The 14,211-nt window shown below is 40.7% G+C and overlaps 1 protein-coding gene across 2 annotated transcripts in view; it reads left to right on the plus strand.

The window, feature by feature from the left end:
* Positions 1-14,211, plus strand: part of F8 (coagulation factor VIII) — a 111,607-nt gene that overhangs the window by 5,041 nt on the left and 92,355 nt on the right. For both annotated transcript variants that reach the window (XM_045068047.1, XM_004779296.3), the window contains exons 2-3: positions 9,835-9,956; positions 13,712-13,834. In XM_045068047.1, the coding sequence (XP_044923982.1) occupies positions 9,835-9,956; positions 13,712-13,834 (245 nt within the window). The remainder of the gene's footprint in view (positions 1-9,834; positions 9,957-13,711; positions 13,835-14,211) is intronic.

Consider the following 14,211-nt stretch of genomic DNA (forward strand, 5'->3'; position numbering starts at 1 on the left):
TTTTCAAGTTTTGCTTCCTTTTCTGTTTTTTTCCACCTGTGTCTTGTGTTGTTGAGTTTAGCTATGCTGACTAGTGTGAGGTGGGATCTCATTGTTTTGATCTGCATCTTCCTGATGATCAGTGGTGTTGAGCATCTTTTCATGTGTCTCTTGGACATCTGGATTTCTTCTTTGGAGAAATGTCTGCTCATGTCTTCTGCCCATTTTTTAATTGAATGATTCATTCTTTGGGTGTTGAGTTTTATAAGTTCTAACTTTTACTAACCTTTTATCAGCTATGTTATTTGCAATTATCTTCTATTTGGTAGGTTGCCTTTTAGTAGTGTTCCATGATTCATTGTTTGCTTATAATACCCATTGCTCATTGCAACACGTGCCTTCAATAGCCATCACCAGGCTATCCCATCCACCCACCCCTCTCCCCTCTGAAACCCTCAGATTGTTTCCTGGAGTACGGAGTCCATAGTCTCTTACAATCATCTTGCCCTCTGATTCCCCCCCCCCACTTCAGTTTTCCCTTCCTTCCCCTAATGTCCTCCATGCTATAGACATTTTTAACAATGTTTGTTCTTCCAATCCATGAGCATGGAGTTTTGTTTTTGGTTGGTTTTTGTTGTTGTTGTTTTACATCTCTTTGTGTCCTCTTCAGTTTCTTTCATCTGTATTTTATAGTTTTCACAGTACAGGTCTTTCAACTTCTTTGGTTAAGTTTATTCCTAGGTATCTTATTATTTTTATCTTATTATTATCTTCTTTTCATCTTATTATTTTTGGTACTTATAATTTTGATTGTAAATGGAATTGATTCCTTAATTTCTCTTTCTGCTGTTTTATTATCGTTGTATAGAAGTGCAACAGATTTCTGCATGTTGTATATCCTGCAACTTTACTAAATTTGTGTCTCAGTTCTAGTAGGTTTTTTGGTGGACTCTTTCAGGCTTTCTACATAGAGTAGCATGTCATCTACAAATAGTTGAAGTTTGATTTCTTCCTTGTGGATTTGGATGCTTTTTATTTCTTTGTGTTGTCAAATTGCTGTGTATAGGACCTCCAGTACTATGTTGAACAAAAGTGGTGAGACTGGACATTCCTGTTATGCTCCCTGAACTTAGGAGAAAAACTCTATTTTTCCCCATCGAGGATGTTGTTAGCTGTGGGTTTTTCATAGGTGGCCTTTATTATGTTGAGGCATGTTCCCTCTAAACGTACTTTGTTGAGGGTTTTTATCATGAATAGATGTTGTACTTTGTCAGATGCTTTTTTTGCATCTACTGAAATGATCATATGATTCTTGTCCTTTCTTGTATTAATGTGTATCACATTGATTGATTGAATATTGAACCACCCTTGCAACCTAGGAATAAATCCCACTCAGTCATGGTGAATGATTATTTTAATGTACTGTTGGATTTGGTTGGCTGGTATTTTACTGAGAATTTTTGCATCCATGTTCATTGGGGTTGTTGGCCTGTTGCTCTCTTTTTTAGCGGGGTCTTTATCTCATTTGGGAACAGGGTAATAGATTGAATTTGCAAGTTTTGCTTCCTTTTCCATTTTTTGGAATAGTTTGAGAAGAATAGGTATTAACTCTTCTTTAAATGTTTGGTACAATTCTCCTGGGAAGCCATCTGGTCCTGGAGTTTTGTTTGTTGGGAGATTTTTTGATTACTGATTCAATATCTTTACTGGTTATGAATCTGTTCAAGTTTTCTACTTTTTCCTGTTTCAGTTTTGGTAGTTTATGTGTTTCTAGTCTGTATCCATTTCTTCTAGGTTGTCCAATTTGTTGGCGTGTGGTTTTCAATAACATTCACTTCCAATTGTTTGTATTTCTGTGGTGTTGGTTGTGATTTCTCCCCTCTCATTTGTGATTTTATGTATTTGGATCTTTTTTCTTTTTAATAAGTGTGGCTAGAGCTTTATCAATTTCATTAATTTTTCCAAAGAACCAGCTTCATTTAGTAGCATGAATTTTAATAGCATTTTTGTTTGTCAGTTATTTCTTAGTATTTGGTTCAACTTTGAGTATTATAATAGTTTTTTCTCGCTGTGTAACACATTACCTCAGACTTTACAGCTTTCAACACCACCCAAGTATTTATTACGATTTTAGTGGCTCAGAAGCCAGGCGGGCTGGCCTGAGCACCTTACTCAGGGTCATACAAGACCAAAATCAAATTGTTGACAAGGCTGCCATTGTTACTGGAATTCATCTCCTTCTCTGAAGTTCCACGTAGGGCCCTTCATCCTCAGACTAGTCTCTCTCAAGATTTAAATCATTCTGACTTCAACTTCTACCTCATCTCTCTGAACTTTTCTGCCTTCCTGTTGCACTTTTAAGAACCTTATGATTACTTTGGGTCCACCCAGATATATCAGGATAATCTCTCCTTTTCAAGACCAGCTAATTAGCAACTTTAATTCTACCCACAAAGTTTCTTTAGCTGTGTAAGATAACATATTCATGAGCATAACACCAAAGGGGAGAGACAAAGAGAAGCAAAATTTTGCCTACCACAGGTATAATTTACATACAGTAAAACACACAGATTTTTAAGATGCAGTTTGGTAAGTTTCAACAAATGTGTACAAGTTACATCACCACCACTTTAATCAATACACAGAACATTTTTATCAGTCCTTCCGCAACTTTCCAGTGAGTCTCCCTATCCTGACCTGGCCCTTGGCAACAGGCTGCTTTCTGGATTCATTTTTGACTGTTTAAGATTTATATATCATTAGAATCATACAGTATGCACTCTTCAGTGTCTGGCTTTTTATGTTTACCATCATGATTTAGAAATTCATCCAGATTGTAGCACAAAGTAGTTTTATTCCTTGTGTTGCTGATTGCTGCTTCATTATGGGAATATATCACAATAGGTGTGTCCATTCACTGCCACATGACATTTGGATTGTTTCCAGTTTGGGGGCTAATAGAAAAACACCTGCTGTGAGAAGTCCTGTACAAGCTTTTGTGTGGACATCTGTTTTCATTTATCTCAATCAGATGTCTAAGAATGAAATTGCTGGGTGATACGGGAAATGCATGTTTAACTATAAGAACCGCCAACTCCCAATATAACCATGTTATATTCCCACCAACTACACATGACAGTGCCAGTTGCAACATATCCTGGACAATGCTTGATGTTGCCAGTATTTACGTTAGTTATTTTAATGACTCTGTGGTGGTATCTCACTGTAGGTTTAATTTGCATTTCTCTGATGACTAAAGATTCTGAGCACCTTTGCATGTGTAACTGGCTATTCCTGTATGTCCTTTTTTTTTTTTTTAAGATTTTATTTGTTTATTTGACAGAGAGAGATCACAAGCAGGTAGAGAGGCAGGCAGAAAGAGAGGAAGAAGCAGGTTCCCCACTGAGCAGAGAGCCTGATGCAGGACTCCAACCCAGGACCCTGAGATCATGACCTGAGCTGAAGGCAGCAGCTTAACCCACTGAGCCACCCAGGTGCCCCCCTGTATGTCCTTTGATGAACTGTCTGTTCAGAGTTTGGCCCATTTTGAAATTGCATTGTTGGTCTTGTTATTTTTGAGAATTTTGTATATATTCTGGATGTGTTTTCAGATGTACTCATTTTAAATATTCTATCCTAGCACTGAGTTTTTCATTTTGATGAAGTCCAGTTTATCTATTTCTTTTTCCCTTTTGGTTCCTTGTGCTTTTTATGTCTTGTCTAAGGAACTGTTGCCAAATTCAGGGTCACACAGAATTATGCCTATATTTGCACCCACAAGTTTTATAGTATTAGCTCTTATATTTAGGCCTTGGATATGCTGAATTAATTTTTATTAGTATGAGGAATGGATTCAAGTTCCTTCTATAGTCTATATACCCTGCAGTTGTTAATGACCCTAAAGTAGAGGCCCAGATGGTCAGTAGCCTGATCTCTAACTGAACAATCAGCCACTTATCCATTAACATAGGTCTTGTTAAAAATTATTAAAATAATTGTACTTACTACATTATATTTTGTACTATAGCTTCCATCTAGCATACAGCCTGTGCTATAGTGAATTCAATGGAGAAAATTATTTATTTGTTATCTGGCTTTCTGTTGTTGTGTGAGCAGTCACATGTATTTTTACCGGGAAGAAGTTGATAGAATTTTTATTTTGATGATGCCATTTTATAGCCTGGATTATTTTGATACTGATTAACGGGATAAGCTGACTCTGGACACATCCTGACAAACTCTGCCAAGTTTTGAAATAAACATCTGGGGAAATTCAGTTTTATATTATCTGTTCCTGCAGCTGCTCAACTTCTTCTAAGCAAAGGTCAGGGAATATAATAGGTTTTCCGATTCTTTTTAGGTAAAATGTGAAAGAACAGTTCATGTGAAGGACATTGTTGCTAAATAGATTTGGCAAGATTTAAATTTCGAATCCCAAGGGAAATGCATAAACAAAAATCCCACAGAAGTTAGGAAGGAGTAAAACCCATGAACCCTGGAACATTTTGTCATTTACTGTGCAGATTACTGTGAAACTGACTCAGGCACATACATCACGTGTTTCTGCACCAGTGGAAACTCTTCACTCTAACAGAAAAGGTCCTAAATATGCACATCTCAGAACTGAATCAGAGACCTGGGTGGTGCTGATGCTCTTAGGAATGGCCCCTTGAATAGCGCCTAGTCTTTCTGTTTCTCTGTCCCGCAAGCTTATTTCTTTTGCCTCTGATTTTTGCCTCTTTCCTTAGAGGGAGAAAAGAAGTGTTTCTGTGTACTCTGGATCCTGTTTCCTCTAGTAAACATTCTGTATGTCTTACATTTTCAGTTTAGTCAGAAATATTAAAGTGGAAGTACAGTACTATTGGACATCAAAATACCTGTCTCTTGACATGGGTCTCGGTTTTGTTAGAAAGTGGTGGAAGCTTTGGAAAAACTGGGTGGAGTAGACTCTGCAGAACCAAGGAGACAAAATGGGAAAAGGGGTGAGTTGATGAGTGTGGAAGGGCATAGTTCTCAATGTGGCTGGGAGATGAGACAAGTGGACTGAACAGAGGGGTTCGATTGATGATATGGGCACCAGATATTGTTCAGTGACTACAAGCCATGTAGGTTTATGCCAAGGCTAGTGCCATGGGAAGTTTTAGAGATGAATGAAATTAGAGCACATTTAAATATGAATTAATATGGGGTTGAGCTCCCTGGAAGTGGACCGTGAGGGTTAGATGGCTGTGCGGGGAGTTTATTGAGAGTGCTCAGAGGACCCGCACCCGGGAAGGGGAGGACAGGGAAGAAGTGGGGGTGGGGGGCCCAGGGAGAAGCTGGGCTGCGGTGCAGGCTGACCCCGCAGGGAGCTGTGGAGCCGGAGTGACCTTCTGAGTCGTCCCAAGTTGGGCTGGCTGTGGTGGGCCTTGTACGTCTCCATCCTGATCCATCTTGAAGCACCACTTACCTCACATTTTGCCAACACTGGGGTGGCCTATACAGAGGCTGGCTGATGTTAATTGCCAGTCATCTTGTCCAAGGTCGATGCTTTCTGGTGGCATTAATGTACAATGTGAAGATTCATACCTCTACTTCAGATTACACCCAGGGTCACGTAGGGGAGCCCTGATGACCAGCCGCTAGTAGAGGAAAAAACCTGAGCTTAATGGGTCAACTTGATACACAGGTGCAAAGGTTCTTTCAGTGGCTGGAGGGTCACCCTGTGCCTCTCCAAAGAGGTCTCCGGGCTCTTAGCTGCACTTCCACTGGGAAGCACCTCAGCAAGTCCTAAGTTCTCGGGAGTCCCCTGCGGTGTCCTGCTGACGTCGTCCGCTGACCTCGGGCGGCGGCTTTGTCACAGATTCACAGCTGCTGCAGAATGTCCAAAAACAATGCAGATAAGAAACATTCTTTCCAGCAAACATTGTTCAAATAATGAGAACATCTGTGCTTCCTTGAGTGATTTTGTAGCTTTTTAAGCACACAAATGAAAAAGAAAAAAGAAAAAGAAAAGGATATCTGCTTTTTTTCTCTTTGTGCGTGTGTGCAGGCACGCAGGAAGTTTATTGGTACTTTCGAGGCTCACTAATATCTGAATTGTTTCCTTGGGCTGTTGTGACGTATCAGGGGCTCAGTGCTGGTCTCTGTGGCTGTCAAGGTGGATACTCCAGCAGCAGTCGCTGGAACAGCTTTGGTGAGTCTGTGATGTCATGTCCACGAGCAGGCTCCACCGTGGCTCTTCCATTCGTATGTCCATTCTGGCAGGGTTGGAGTTGCAGTGACTGAGGCTTGGTGCCTTTTTTGTGGTGGATACTCTCCACTTTTTCATTCTTTGATGCTCTTCCTTTCTTTATGTAGATCCGAGTTCTTAATTTTAATTTTAATTTCCCTCTCTCTGTGTAGTTTGTTGTAATATTTCTTGTAAGGCAGCTCTATTGGCAGCAAATTCCCTCCATTTATGTGTGTGTGGGAGTTGTTATTTCTCCATCACTGTTGAAAGATAATTTTTCAGGGTAGAGAATTCGAGGTTGGTTGTTGTTTTTCTTCCTCCCAACACTTTAGATATACAACACCCTACTCTCTTCTTGCTTGCATGGTTTCTGAGGAGAAGTTGCATGTAATTCTTTTCTTTGATCCTCTTTGGGTAAGGTGTTTACCCTGTGGTTTCTTTCAAGATGTTTTATTTACCTTTGATTTTCTGAAGTTTGGATATGATTTGTCTAGAAATAAATAGTTTGGGGTTAGGGTTAGGCATTTGTCCTGCATGGTGTCCTCTGAGCTTCCTAGATCTGTGTGTCGGTGAATGACATTAATTTGGGGAAATTCTCATTATTGCTTCAAATACTACTTCTGTTCCTTCCTTTCTTTCTTTTTCTTCTGCTATTCTGTTGTATGTATTACAACTTTTGTAGTTGTCTCACAGTGCTTGGATATTCTAATCTGGTTTTCATCACTCTGTTTTTTTCTCTTTGCTTTTAAGTTTAAAAGCTCCTGTGGTCATAGTTTCAAGCTCAGAGATTCCTTCCTTAGCCATATCCAGGCTACTCATGAGTCTGTCAAAGGGACTCTTGGGGTTCCTGGGTGGCTTAGTTGGTTGAGCATCTGATTCTTGATTTCAGCTCAAGTCATGATCTCAGGGTCGTGAGACTGACATTGGTCTTCATGCTCAGCAGAAAGTCTGCTTGAAGATTCTCTCCCTCTACCCCTTTCCCCATTTATTTAAAAAAAAAAAACTTTGTTATTTATATAATAAATACAATCTTTTTTAATTTTTATTTTTGTATTAAAATCTCTTTTAAAATACTAAGAGATTAATATCCAAAATACACATTTCCCCCACTATCTGAAAGTTTGCTTTACAATGCTTTGCTTTTACAAACTACCTACTTTAGTATCTGTTTTCACTAACTAAAAAAAAATCTGAAGAGGATTGGGCCTTTTACAGAATGGAAGTTGCTTCTTTGTTTTCTGCCATTTCAGTTTACAAAAGGTTTCATAGGCATGTTCTACTTTTGGATAGCAGGGGAAACCTGTATATGGAGAACTCCTTAAAACTCAATAAGGAAGGGGTGCCTGGCTGGCTCAATCAGTGGAGCATGGGACTCTTGGTCTCAGGGTTGTGAGTTCAAGCCCCATGTTGGGAGTAGAGATCACTTAAAAAACAAAATCTTAAAAAGAAAAAGTAAGCAAACAACCTAATTCAGAAATGGACAAAACGGACTTGAATAGACATTTCTCCAAAGAATGTACACAAATGGCCAATAAGCACGTGAAAAGATGCTCAAACTCATCTAGGGAAATACAAATTAAAACCACAAAGAGATAGAATCTCTCACCCATTAGAATGACTATTATAGAAAGAAAACCAGAAAATAAGTGTTGGTGAGGATGTAGATGCATTGGAACACTTCTGCACTGTTGGTTGCAATATAAAATGGTGGTGCTCCTGTGAAAAAGAGGATGGTGACTCTTAAAAACTTTTTGAAAATTACCATATAATCCATTAATTCCATTTCTGGGGATTTACTCAAAATAATTGAAAGCAGGATCTTGAAGAGATACGTGTCTAACCATGTTCACAGCAGCATTATTCTCAATAGCTAAAATGCAGAAGCAACCCAAGTGTCTGTCTATGGATGAACGGATAAACAACATGAGGTCTATTCATCCAATGCAATGTTATTCAGCCTTGAAAGGAAGAGAATTTTGACACCTGCTACAACATGGATCAATCTTAAGGACATTAAACCCGTCACAAAAAGACAAATACCTTATAATCCCACTTATATGAGGTCCCTAGAATGGTCAAAATCATGGCAACAGAAAACAGAATGGTGGTTTCAGAGGCTGAGGGGAGCGGGGAAGGGCAAGTTGTTGTTTAATGGGTATTGAGTTTCAGTTTTGCAAGGTAAGAGTTACAGAGCTAGATGGTGGTGATGGTTGTACTTAGTACCACTGAGCTCTACACTTCAACATGTTGGAGAGTGAATTTTATGTTTTATGTGTTTATGTGTTTTACCACACTAATTAGAGCCCCTCTGACACCTTCACCCCGAGCTGAGCTCTGAAATGAGTGCACTAGGCTTCAGGGGAGTGACAGATGAAAACTGCCCTTGTTGGAATTACAACCACATCTACAAATGTTGAGAGGAGACATGTAAATGAAAACCTAATTGTTTCTGACATTAGTCAGACTGAAAAAGCATTGGTTCACAGACCCAAAATTTATGCAGAGGACCAGGAAATGGGTTTGACACCAAGTAGTAAGGGTGGGGGTCCCTGTCTGGCCATTCATCCAGGTTCCTGGAAGCTTGTCCTTATCCAGAAACTGGAAGGGGCTGGCTGGGTGGTGCCTGAGCTTGCTGTCCACTGTCAGATTCTAGACCCTGACACTTGGCAGTAACCAGGCAGAGAATGTACAGGGTTACTAGCTCAGCAGTTCAGACCACCTGGGGCACTGAACTGCATCCGTGTGTCTTTTTATAACGAGGCCCTCTACTCTCTTCTTACCCATTTCTATCCTATTTACCAAAACAAATGTTGCCATACAAACCACGATATAAGGAGAACCCACCCACTAGGTGGTTTCCCCCATCCTGCTCTGAAGGACCAGCCACTCTTTCCTTCCTGGTGTTACTACAAAGCAAGGGTTGGATTTTAAATGGAGAATGAAAGGGGGATCAGTTGAACTTGCATGCATGATTTGTGATTTATTTTATCATATGGCACCTAATGTATCAGTGTTTTCATCTTAGCACAGTCTGTGGTAGGTCTTAGCATGACCTAAACCAACCTAAACCAGTTTCACTGTAGGTTTAATTTGCATTTCTCTGACGACTAAAGATTCTGAGCATCTTTGCATGTGTAACTGGCTGTTCCTGTATTTCCTTTGATGAACTGTCTGTTCAGAGTTTGGCCCATTTTGAAATTACACTGTTTGTCTTGTTATTTTTGAGACTTCTGTATATATTCTGGATGTGTTTTCAGATGTACTCATTTTAAATATTCTGTCCTAGCACAGAGTTTTTCATTTTGAAGGTGAGTCTAGTGTCCTCCTGTTCTGTCATCTCAGGGGCAAAGGAAAATTGAATGCAAAGTCTCACAGCTAGTGACGGGTATGCTCAGGGTTCAAACCCGGGCCAGCAGCAAGGACATTGACAGGATGAGAAGCCATGTTCCTAAGTATAATGACCACTTGTCAGGTAGGGAGAGGGGAAAATGTTGGGAACCCGTCTATGGAAGGGATTTATAGAGTTTCCAGTTTGCCTTGTTAACAGTGGAGGAAGGTGGAATGGAAGCTTTACTTCCAGCTGCTGAAAAGTGGGTTCAAAGAAGGTCCACCAAAATGAATGACTTTTTCTTTTCTTCACACAGGTTTTCTCCTAGGGTGCCGAGTTCTTTGCCATTCAACACGTCAGTCATGTACAAAAAGACTGTGTTTGTAGAGTTTACAGATGACCTTTTCAACATTGCCAAACCCAGGCCACCGTGGATGGGTAATATAAACAATATTGACTGTTTATTATGGAACTGAGTATCTGATGCTCTAGCAAGGATCCCCCAGGCCTCCCTTACTACCACCTGCTGGTAGTCTCAGTCTCTTTGCCGGGCTTTCCTCCTCTGCTTGTTCTCTGGACGTTGGAGTGCTCTGGGTCTTGAACCTGGGTTTGTTCTGTCTTCTCTTGACCTTCGATCACCAGCTGATCTCACCCAGTCTCACAATTTTAAGACATCTCTATGCCAGTCACTCCCAGGTTTAGATCTTCAGTGCAGACTTGATACGTCCTCTCAGATGTCACATAAGCATATAACAGGATATCAGAATGAGACATCTCCTACCTGAGAATTATTTTGGAGAATTATAGGTGACAAATATCCCCAAATTCTAAAGAGAGACTGGGAGCAGCTAGCTGGCTCAGTTGCTAAAGCATGTGACTCTTGATCCTGGGTTTGTGAGTTCAAGCCCTACGTTGGGTGTAGAGATTATTTTAAAATATTATAAAAGGTTAGTTTTACCCAGTTTGAAATTTTGGAGTAAGAAAAAGGAAGTAAATTTTATTGAGGTGGAAACAAACCATGAGAGACTCTTAACAATAGAGAACAGGCTAGATTGGTGGTGGGTATTAAGAAGGACACATGTTGGGCGCCTGGGTGGCTCAGTGGGTTAAGCCTCTGCCTGTGACTCAGATCATGATCTCAGAGTCCTGGGATGAAGTCCCACATTGGGCTCTGCTCAGCAGGGAACCTGCTTCCTCCTCTCTCTCTCTGCCTGCCTCTCTGCCTACTTGTGATCTCTGTCTGTCAAATAAATAAATAAATTCTTAGGGAAAAAAAAGAAGAACACATGTTATGATGATCACTGGATATTGTATAGAAGTGACGAATCACTGAATGCTACTCCTGAAACTAGTATATGTATGTATGTATGTGTGTGTGTATACATACATACATACATACATATACACACATATTTTTATAAATGTACATATGTGTGTATATATATGTATTTAGAGAGAGAGAAGGAGGAAGTAGAGCAGAGAGACTCCCAGGCTCCACACCCAAAACAGAGCCTGATGCAGGGCTTAATCTCAAGACCCTGAGATCATGACGTAAACAGACATCAAGAGTCATACACTTAACCAAGCAACCCACCCAGGTGCCCCTACTCCTGAAACAAATATTCTACTGTATGTTAACTAACTAGAATCTGAATTAAAATTTGTTCAGGTGGTGGCCCAAAATTGGTCCTGCAACCCTCAGCCCATCTTGTACCTCAAGCCTAAGTAAAAGGCAGATAGGCACTTATGAAATAATTTAGATTTGAGGATTTCTTTGTTAACCATATTTGGTGATTTGTATGTTTGCCTCCCCACAGTGGGAGGGAGTTTTCACTCTCATGCCAAGCTGTAGTGAGGGAAGCTTTAGGAGAACCTTGTAGAAGTTTTGACATAAGACCTGTGGAGCTCATAAGACTCTGCTTTTTATCTGAAAAAACATTCAAGGTCAGAGAATTGGAGGAACTTCCCCTGATGGCATAATAAGGATAGTAGGTTACAGCAGTGTGAGATGAGGAAGGTCATAGAACAAGATTTGTCTCAAGAAGACCCTGTGTAATGGGGCGCCTGGGTGGCTCAGTGGGTTAAAGCCGCTGCCTTCCACTCAGGTCATGATCTCAGGGTGCTGGCATCAAGCCCCGCATCAGGGTCTCTGCTCAGCAGGGAGCCTGCTCCCCACCCCACCCCCGCCACTCTGCCTGCCTCTCTGCCTACTTGTGATCTTTGTCTGTATAATAATAAATGAAATTAAAAAAGAAGAAGAAGAAGAAGAAGAAGAAGAAGATCCTGTCTGAGAGGTCTTCCTGCCAGGGCTAGGTGACCCCAATAGAAAACGTCTCTGATTGTATTGCCAGAAGCAGAAAGTGGTAAGAGAGAGACAAGGGACAGCTGGAGAAGGGAAGGTTGGGAAGAGTTGGGAAGGGGAGAGTCTCCAAAGAACTCATACAAGTTCCCTAAGAAAGAAAGAAACAGAATTTTGGCACATCTCACAACCAGGCACTAACAAAGCCACATTATCACTCTTCTTTCCAAGAAACATCTTGTCATTGTGCCTCTTTCTGTGATCCTTTTCTCACTAGCTCCAAGCTTCAAAGGCCAGGAGGCAGTAAGGTGAGTGGGGGAGGTGGATTAGGATAAGAAGATGAGAAAGCTGGAGGAGGGAGGGACCCTTAAATTTCAGGACACACCAAATGTTTGATATTAAGTTAGACTAGTATCACTGGACTGATAAGATACTGCTAATATGTGGTGGTTACTGGAAAAAAAATGGGACTGTTCAAAGTGCAAGCGGGGAAACTCCACTTAACACAGGGTTTTTTTTTTAAGATCTTATTTATTGGGGCACCTGGGTGGCTCAGTGGGTTAAAGCGTCTGCCTTCAGCTCAGGTCATGATCCTAGGGTCCTTGGATTAGGCCCCACATTGGGCTCTGTGCTCCGTGGGGAGCCTGCTTCCTCCTTTCTCTCTCTCTCTCTGGCTGCCTCTCCGCCTCCTTGTGATCTCTGTCTGTCAAATAAATAAATAAAATCTTTAAATATCCATATATAAAGATTTTATTTAAATTAAAAGATTTTATTTGACACGAAGAGAGAGAGTACAAGCAGGGGGCGGTGCAAAGGGAGAGGGAGGAAGCAGGCTCCCTGCTGAGCGGAGAGCCCAATGCAGGCCTTGATCCCAGGACCCTGAGATCATCACCTGAGCCACAGGCAGAGGCTTTAACCCACTGAGCCACCCAGGAGCCCCTCCACATAACACAGTTAGAATCTATGAAAAATAAATCTCTTTCATATTTTTGTCCCTTTGAATCTACTTCATTCAATAAATTATTTGTAGGCATCTTATACTTAATATGTCCGGAAGTCGGAAGTTTTGATTTTCTTACTTTTCTGAATCGTGGCCACGATTCTTCCTGGCTGCTCTCTAACTTCCAGTCCATCAGCAAGTATTGTTGACTCTTCATCTAAAATGAGTCCCAAGTCTGCTTTCCTCTTGTAAGTTCCAAATGCAAGCAAACTCCTGTGGCTTACAAAGTCCTACATGTTATGTTCCCTGCCTGCCTTTATAACCTTATTTTCTGCTATTCTCCTGCTCATTCACACGTTACTCAACTATGTCAAGATTACTCCTGTCTCAGTACTTTTCCATTTATTTTATTTGCTTTGGATATTATTCTACTAGGTATTTACAAATCTTGCTTCTTTTCAATTAGCCCGATCACTGCTCAAATGCCACCTCCTCAAAGATGCCCTTCCTGACCACTATGTTTAAAGGATTCCATCTCCTGCTTCATAACTTTCTAGCACACCACCATCTTTTATAGCGTTTACAACAATCAGAATATTTCTTGTTTATTTCTTTATGTGCTTCATTACATTCTCTAGAATGTAATTTCCATGATCTGTCTTGTTCACTACTGCATCTCCAGTGCCTAGGGCAATTCCTAGAATATAGTAGGAACTCAACTATGAGTTGAATGAATGAATGCATTGAGTGAATTATCAGAAATCTATCCTCACAACAACCATGACACTGAGGTGGTGATAGCAGTTTATGCATTTATTCGGTCCATTACTGCTTTTTATCAGTAATCACAGGTGCATGTTTTTCCACTGTGACTTTGGCCATCACTTTCATAATAGCAGGTTTTCTGGAGTACCACTCTCAAAGTAACCTTTAGGGGGCATCTCATCCTCACAGGTCTGCTGGGTCCTACCATCCGGGCTGAGGTTTATGACACAGTGGTTGTCATACTTAAGAACATGGCTTCTCATCCTGTCAGTCTTCATGCTGTTGGTGTATCCTATTGGAAAGCTTCCGAAGGTGAGTCAAATGCCCTCCTATTTTCCTATATCTCAGGGATAAAGGTCTTACAGCTAGTGAATGGTGCACTCACTAAGTTCATAATACATCACCTCAGTGCTACCTGGCCATCCTCACCCCAAGACAGCTTTACACATTGTTGGCCTCTTATCAGACCTCCCACACATCTTTCCAGATACTACCATTAGGAAAAAGGATATTCATTTCTTAATGAAATGCTTCAAACAAAGAAAGGTACAGAAAATAATATAGCACACAAACACATAACCATCACCTTATTTTGCCAAATCTTGTTTTTTTTTTTCTTTAAAGATTTATTTATTAGAGAGAGAGCACAGAGCCCATTGTAGGACTCGATCCCATGGTCCTGAGATCAT

Source organism: Mustela putorius, unplaced genomic scaffold (assembly GCF_011764305.1).
Source record: "Mustela putorius furo isolate JIRA1106 unplaced genomic scaffold, ASM1176430v1.1 tig00003899_pilon_pilon_pilon, whole genome shotgun sequence".
Taxonomy (NCBI): Eukaryota; Metazoa; Chordata; class Mammalia; order Carnivora; family Mustelidae; genus Mustela; species Mustela putorius.